Genomic DNA, 8,502 nt, shown 5'->3' with positions numbered 1-8,502 from the left:
ACCATGGAGGGGAATGTGCAAGGTCCATAACCGACCATAAAATTCCTTAGTGACAAAAGTTATCACCTATATCACACTTAACACAACGCGCCACGTTGTCAAAGCGTTGTTCAGCGGCTGAATTATCTCTGCCGGGTTTGGAAAGATCTTCGCTAGATAGCTCACCATCCCTAGAAGTCTTCGAACTCCGACAGTTCAGTCAGTTGCTTCATCTCCTTTATTGCTATGATATTTGCATCGCCAGGCTTAAAATCGGATACTCCAACTTTATGTCCCAAAAATATAACGGAATCCTGACCGAACAAGCATTTGTTTCCGTGGCGCGTTCTACCATTCTTCTTTATCCTAGCCTTCGGTCGTGTTCCCTCGTGTGTGCACCCTAAACAATTATGTCATATTGGAGATTTGCTGCTTTCTCAATACCATCAATGAAGTCGCCGACAGGCTCCTGGTAATTTTTAACTGACGTTCTTAATCCAAAACGCAATCGGGTAAACTAGAATCTTTCAAACGAAGTGATGAAGAGGCACCTGCCAATAGCCCGAATAACAATCGAGATTTCTGAAGACTTTTTCATCTGCTTACAGGCCAAAAATTATTCACTGCAGTCATCATAAATCTATATCTCCCAACATTAGTTCAGCTTTGTGTTTCCGTAAAAGGACCATCGCTGAACACTAATTTGTCGGTAGGGCGGATAATTCCTTGCTTTACCGTGCCATCAGGCTGCTCCTTAAATTTAACATAAGTGGTATGGCAACTCGTTTGGGGGCGACAGGTTGTTCGCCGGTGGAAGGAGAAATGACCTTTATCGCTTGCTTGATATCTAAATAGTTTGCTCAAAGACATTCTTACGGTCAGGGTCAAGGTCAAACTTTAATAATTACTAGGGATGCAACGGTTCCACTTTTTTGGACTATCTCGTTTCCGGATCCGGTTCCGGTTCCTAAATTTTTGCTTTATCGGTTCCAGTTACGGTTCCTGTTCTTAAAATATTAATTTGGCGGTTTCGGTTCTCAAAATTTAGAACCGATCGGTTCCGGTTCCGAAACGGTTCCTATACGGTTCCGGTGTGTTTAGTATTAATTAAAGATAAATACACAAGCAATTAAAATGAAGTTAAAGATAAATAAAATACACCACATTTATTTATTTAGAATATAAAATTTGTTTTTGATAAATTATAATTTAAAAATAGTAGCTTTCTCAGTAACGTAGCTAGGGGTTCGGATCCTCCCGCGAAACTGTTTTTGGGGTCTCTTATAATCATTAAGGCCGAGTCACGATTATCACCATCTAGAGTTAGGGCTAACATGTATCGCCTTCTACAATTAGATTTAACACGTACTTGCATGTTAAATATATAAAATGCTTTAAAATGGCTTTAAGCCCGAAGTGTAACGATTTAGATAAATCACGGCAATCAGCATCTGGAGCATTAAAAACAGAGGTTCTGGTAGAACTTGCAAGTCTGGAGTTAAGGCTCCCAAGTCCGACCAGAATCACGATCTAGATGACTTAATGTAAAATAATTAAAAAAATTATTGCTACTATTCTCTCGTAGGGAACTCGTGTAAGCGCGTAATTTGTTAATTCAATAAAGTAGGGTAAAAATGAAATCTTCTGTTTGAAAATTCCCACGGTTTCATCGTTTCAAGATGGAAGGGGGGGGGGGGTAATGATGTACTTTTAAGTTTTGGGGAGACATTGCCTTCCCTTCCGCTCCTAATTTCAGGGGCGTAGGAACGTTTTAGAAGTTGAAGGGGAAAAGAGAAATGAAACGGGGGTCTAGGAGCTTAGCCCCCGATGTAGAGTGAGTAAACGGTCGCGAATGTTAATAAGGCATTAACAGTAACAACAGTTTGATACGAAGTGTATTTTAGTCTTTAGAGTCGTTTATGAATTTAAGATACACAAATCCACAATAATAAAATGAGAATGGTTTTGAATTTTTAATGGAGTGTAGCTTCACCGAATGCATGTGTTACTGTTTGACTACTATGTAAATTGGCGGGAAAAGACACAGTTGAGGTTCTATAAGCTTTATATGTCATTTGTGAAATATAAGCAAATGCATAATTTGAAATTTTAGATTTTCTAGACAAAACCTACCCAGGCCAGCAATTGCATTATGCTAACGAATTAGGCTTACCCTAAAAAACTTTAAACTCAGAAACACAACTTAGTTATTAATTTACAAGTTTAACGAAATGCTAGAAAACACGTGTCTCGATACTTTTCAAACTTCAATATGTTACTTTCATGTGACGGTTATTGTGGTTGTATTTATAAAGTTTTGGGCGCGCCTGTAGAAACAAAGAAATATTCGAAGCAAGTAAAACATTAAATTGAGCTGACAAGAGAAAAAAAATAGACGAGGCCTCGCGCGGTTGGACCATACACAGTCCCATAGGCAATTTGGGGGCCCCTCAATGGAAAGCCCCTACCCCACCCCGCATTGCGGAGTCTGCTGGGGCGTTATTTACGCCACTGGCATTTCTGCTGTTTCTCCGCTAACTCGGTTGCGAAGGTGATCACAAATTAAGCTTGCCCATTGCCCCAATAAATAATTGCTCGGAAGGCACACTAGTAGCAGTAGCTACATTTGTGAAATTGTGTCAAGTTTTCTAATTGAAGAAAATACAACTAAAACTATGGCGGATTTTCGGGTTATGCCAGTTTTGAAAGCAAACATTTGGAGGACGAGCCCATTTTCAATTGAGAATACTTAAGGGTGTGTCAGTTGACAGTAACGTAGAAACCCACATAGAGTGAGATAGGATAAAAATGAGCTTATATGAAAAACTAATAGTAAATTAGGAAATTTAATTACTAATTTTTAAAATGCGCGAAATGTTTGCAAATAAAGTTATAGAACCGTTTAAAACAATGAAAAACTCGGTTCCGGTTATAATTTTTTTACCAATATCGGTTCCGGTTCCGGATACGGTTAGAAAATTTTTATATTATCGGTTCTGGTTCCTAGAATTTACTCGGTTCTTCTTGGTTGCCGTTCCGGTTATCCGTCGCATCCCTAATAATCACGTTACAAAATCTAACCTTTTCTAAATACAAATCTTCTTTACTCGTATAAAGAAATTCATTATTGAAATGATCTTAATTTATAATTTTAGACTAATTATGAAAATTTAATTATTTTAGCATATGCTCGACATAAATCGTGAGAGGAACAGACAATGCCGTCGTTCTGTTTTCGACATCATTTTGTTGAACGAAACAACACGGTAAAATGTTCCTTGTAGTATGTTTTGTTTGGGCTTCGATTGTAATTTTTTTATGACTAATGCATTGCTGAATAAATAAATACTTCTTTGAACGACAAAAAAAATATCTCTTCAACTGAACTATCATTTGAGGCTAAATAAAAATACGACGCTTTCTGTCAAACATTGGCAAGTATTTATCCTCCTTCTTTACTTGTTTAAATTCGTTTTCTGTAAACGGCAACATTCCTTTTAGTTGCGCTCGTTAGGGGATAACAATTATTTTTATTTTAAGTATAAGGGTCCCAAAAAGGATTCCTTACTTTAATACTTAAGGAAATTATTAACGGAATTTAAAAATTATACAACAATTTCGTATTATTCTGTCCATTCTAGTGAGACATCTTTACCTTATCACAGACAAGATACCAAAGATTAATATAATAATATTTAATAAAATAATTTTACTCCCCTGCATTGAAAATTTAAAATTTATATAAAGCAGATGCATATTCTTTAAAATCCGATAATCTTTCGGGATAAAATCAACTACATTTATTTCGTTGTAACGATTATTATAGTATGGCATACATAATTAATCATATAATCTTAAAAACAACACTTTCTAACCCTTACCAAAGCAAAAAAATTAAAAAAAAACCCGAAGCAATAATTCGCCAGTTTCCCAACCCTGCACTTAAAATAAGACCAAAGACAACCACTTTGACCATCTCGATTTTTTAAACTAAAAATACTCTAGTTATGACTGGCAGAAAAATAAAAGATTAAAGTTAACGTTATCAAAGTGCAAAACAAGTAATCAGAAACTGGTTTTCCTGCTTAAATATTCGGAACTACATAGTTAACTAAAGCATAATAGAAACTTAACCAACGCCACCATTCCGAGAAAAAACTAGGAAATTATTAAAGTGTTCAGCATGCTAATGTGAATTGTCAGAATAGTTGAGTTAGCATCCGGTTATGAATTGACAGGGGTTTTTGTAAGCGTGTCTGAATGAATGTATAACATTATTAAGTAATATTGTAAGACCAAGATCAATGAGATTGCGTTCTTTGATAAAATAACGGAGAAAGCGTAAGCTTTAGTGAACATATTAATTTCACATGTTGGTCTGATCGAGTATATTATTTATTAACATGAAGTCTCAGATGTCAAGTAAAACGTTAAGCTGTTTTATTCTTTTTTATTATGAAATATTCTACTTCTTCGCGTATTGTATCACTCTTTTCAACGCAGTCCATAGGACGGTGGTTCCTTTTATCTTAACATTTCATATATATTATTCTCCACCAATAACTCGCAAGCCAGATTTCCCGCACGGTAGTTACGAGCACGAAATAGGACCGTTATTCAATTTTATTAAGGTTTTCACTCGAGGATCTATTCGGAAGATATTCAATTTCTTAGAAAATGTTTAGAGAGAAGCTTTTATATCCTTTCTCATTGTGGACTATTCTGTCAATTCGCATATGGGCCAAGACCCTATTTGCCATGTTTGTAAGTCTTCAGGTAACTTTTGGTTAAAGACGCTTTCCGAAGAGGGACCAAGATTAAATGCTACAGATTTTTATTTTTTATGAATATCAAATTAAAATTGATTAATAAGAAAATGAGTGTTTGACATCACTTGAAGAAGCCATAATGTGTAGTGATCAATATGCACAAGATAAATTAAAAATCACTGAAAACATTTGTTTTAGCAAGCTAAGAAATTTATTACACATAGGGGCCAATAATTTAATATCAAGTCATTGCTAAGGTTAATTATAAGTTTTAATTTATTTCTTAACAATGAAATACATAACTTAGTTTATCTCTTTTATGGATGATTCCAAAGTTGGTGACGTACTTCACACACTTTGGCAATTGCATCGGACGATCTAGAATAATTTATACAATATATCATAAATTCCTTTGATGCCTTACAATAGCATCTATCTTTGCAGGAATTTGGATCCGGTTCAGGTCCACAATTCGGAACCTGTCCACACTTTAGAGTGAAATTAGCTTTGCAGACGACATCACATTCATCCAAGTTTGTGCATCCTAAATAATAACCAATAACATTTTTTAAAAGCTTGGACATTTTTGCACCAACACAGTTCGTCAAAATATTCCGCCAACTAAACTGAATATCTAAAATTGAGGTTAAGATTTAAAAATTAATTCATGTGACATGTTGTTGAATGTTAGTAATTATCCAGAAACGAATAATTCTTATGGTTTGTGGTGGGGAAGCCTTCCTTAAGTAAAAGCAAAATACAAAGTAGTTTTGGCTCCACATATTATCAATTAACTAGAACAATTAATAGTGTATTTATGCATTTACCTTAGCTGATATACGTTTCTAGAATCCAAACCTTCAAATATTGAATGTGTAAAAGAATATAATAGGAAATGTTAGTTTGAAGGCCGGTTTCGAATATTACTAATTTCAACTTAGAACATTTCCGTCTTATATTATTTACCCTGGACAAGTTACACGTTTAACATTAAGAATTTTCGCTTTAATTATTCTGTGTTTGGTTAAAATAATTAATTGGAATATGCTTTCAATTAAAAAACAAACTCATTATTTTTAGTATTTAAATAATCGAAAATGGATGTGCTCTTAATAAGCGATAAATAAAAATACATAAATAAATGCAAATCAATACTAACACTGCTTTTTAATATAAAAATATTTTAAACAATAAATATTGAATCGATATAATCTAGCAAAAAAACTGTTTATAATATTTATTAACATAGTTAAAAATTATAAAATAATAAGAATATAAAAAGGAATAAAAAGAATAACATTAATTATTATTTAAAATAATGAGTTTGGATTTGATGAATTAGCTGCATACGTACTTTCTAATAACTTCTTTGCTTCAATACTCATCATCATCAACATTACAAATGTAATTAGTAAAAAGATTCTCAATTTTGATTTAAAGAACCTGGACATTATCTGAAAATATTAAAGTAATTTTGACATTTTAAGTAAATTAATAAATTTATTCTTGAAATGTCAAATCGTCTTTGTAATGAGTAAAAATATTTATAGTGGCAAAGTGGGTTAATAAGGTAATGATAATATAAATAGTGATGAAAGATAAAACTATTTTCCGTTACAATAATATCATAGATTTAATACCGGGCAGGCAATATTAAAAAACACTTTTCAGGATAAGTGAAGTATAAAGTGCCGTTGACGTATTTATAAAGTGGATGTGATATTAAAGGGAAAAAGTGGACATATTATGGAAATTGAAGGTCTTCGATGTGCATAATAAATCCGCTAAATTTAAGACCAAACTCTCTAAAAGCATTTCTTAGGGCTAAGGCTAAAATTGCTGTGGATTAATTTTAACATTAGCTTCTTTCAAAACCATGAATAGAAAAATGACTATTTTAATTCTCTTTCAAGAAACTTCTTCTAAAACGTGATAATAATTATTAGAAAACCTTTAATTAAAGGCAATTTTAACTTTTGAATAGGTTATTGTCGTTAATTTTAATATTTGTTTTCGTCTCAAAGGCCTATAGGCCCAAGTACAGCACTTTTTTATAATTAAGCTTAGTTTCCAGTCAATAATGGTATGCTCTTTCTTTTTCACGTTAACTATCTAAAAAAATAGTTTTTTTGAGCTTTTCGTTTTTATTCATGACACTTTTTAGATCTTTGACAAAGTGCTTCTTGCCTATAGCTACTTAAAATTCTGTTTATTAAAAAAGGGTGCGGAAACATGGGACTCATCTTCATTTATTTCAGTGATTATTGTGCTAAAAAGAAAGTTATGACTATTGCATTCTGAAAAAGATCTGGCCCTTTTGGCAGAAATTTAATTTTTTGACTTCCATATTTAACGTTTATGACAACGCACGACTTTTAGCTAGTTAGTTACTGCCTATAAAGTTTCCTTTTTATTTAAGCAATATTAAAGTTCACACTAAATACTTATTAATTTTAACCAAATACAATCTTTACTTTATTAAGGATCAATTTTAATTTAATTTATCTGTTATACATTTGTATGATAATTATTAACGTGATTATTTTACAAAATGCACACCAGCAATATCACACAGCTTCCAACTTTTTTTAAGAATTTTAACCCATAGGTTAAAAATAGTTTAAGGTCTTTTCCAAGTTTAATTTTCCAATATAAAAAAAAAAGTGTTTCGTCTAATTTGCTTCAGCGCCATGGATCAATTCTTATGTAAAATTTATAAAAAGAATACGTCCGTTTACTTACTGGTTTGGAGATCTTCAAGAGATGACGCAGTGGTTGAGAGTGTAAGATATACTTGTGATTTGTGTTACTGGGGTTTGCCCTATTTATCTGTTGGAAAATCAATGACGTGGTACTTGTTCGGTTAATTGTTTTTTTTTCTCATTTGACTTATGAATTTGATACGTATTTTAATTAAATGGAAACAGCACCGCATCCATTATGATATATTATTTATCTCTCGATTTTAAAGTCCTTTGTAATTTACCCTTCATTTCGCTGATTTGTGTCCTTGCCGGGTTTTTGAAATACAAAATTAACCTCATAACTTCTCCTATTTTAAATACTTTTCAAGTGGTTAACCAATAAGTGATCTTTCTTTTTATATTATTTCTTCATTTCATCTCGTTTTCATTAAAACTATAGATTCCAAACATCCGCTGCTTCATCAAAACTTGAGATTCGTAATCGAAAACAATTTCAGTCATATTTGAAGATCTAAACCTTATTTTGAGGTTAAGGTACCGCCCTTTCATGATCAGAAAATAAATTCTGATGATGCATTATGAGCAGATCTTATCTTCAATATAAAACCAATGACACCATTTCATTAATCGCAAATTTCTGGCGATATACCTATAGTTTAAATAAACCGTAAAAGTGGTTCGTAAAGAAATTAAATTTAGACTAAAAGGCATTTGAGATAAAATTATTGCGAAGACAATTGAAAAGCAGAGCACAGGCGCTCTGTGACAGTACTACAGCTGGCCATTTTTCTTTTGTCAGTCGAAGTACTTGTAAAAGATGATGTGGTGTTTAAGCGCCGCCTTTCATGGTGAGGTTATATTTTATTTGGTGTTGCCAGACAAAACCAATATTAATATATTTTATGAAAGTTTTTTTTTAAATTCCAACGCAGGAACAAAGATAGTATTCATTTGATAGGGAGAGTTTGCTCAAGGTCACTCTTTAGTGCAAGGTCAAAGTCAATCGAAAATGAAAACATAACAAGTATTTACGTTTTCTATTTTTACGC

At 32.8% G+C, this 8,502-nt stretch overlaps 1 protein-coding gene across 1 annotated transcript; it reads right to left on the bottom strand.

The window, feature by feature from the left end:
- Nucleotides 1–5,001: 5,001 nt before the first annotated feature.
- LOC149933786 (uncharacterized) lies at nt 5,002–7,625 on the bottom strand. The gene is made up of 3 exons (XM_090156391.1): nt 7,491–7,625; nt 6,103–6,202; nt 5,002–5,292 (listed from the first exon to the last, which is right to left on the bottom strand). The coding sequence occupies exons 2-3, from the start codon at nt 6,197–6,199 to the stop codon at nt 5,066–5,068; spliced, it is 324 nt and encodes a 107-aa protein (XP_090012517.1). The 5' UTR covers nt 6,200–6,202; nt 7,491–7,625; the 3' UTR covers nt 5,002–5,065.
- Nucleotides 7,626–8,502: the final 877 nt, after the last annotated feature.

This window comes from Leiobunum rupestre, chromosome 8 (genome assembly GCF_980474605.1).
Source record: "Leiobunum rupestre chromosome 8, qqLeiRupe1.1.hap1, whole genome shotgun sequence".
Taxonomy (NCBI): domain Eukaryota; kingdom Metazoa; phylum Arthropoda; class Arachnida; order Opiliones; family Sclerosomatidae; genus Leiobunum; species Leiobunum rupestre.
Note: the sequence above shows the minus strand (reverse complement) of the source record. Positions and strands in the feature narration are given on the sequence as shown.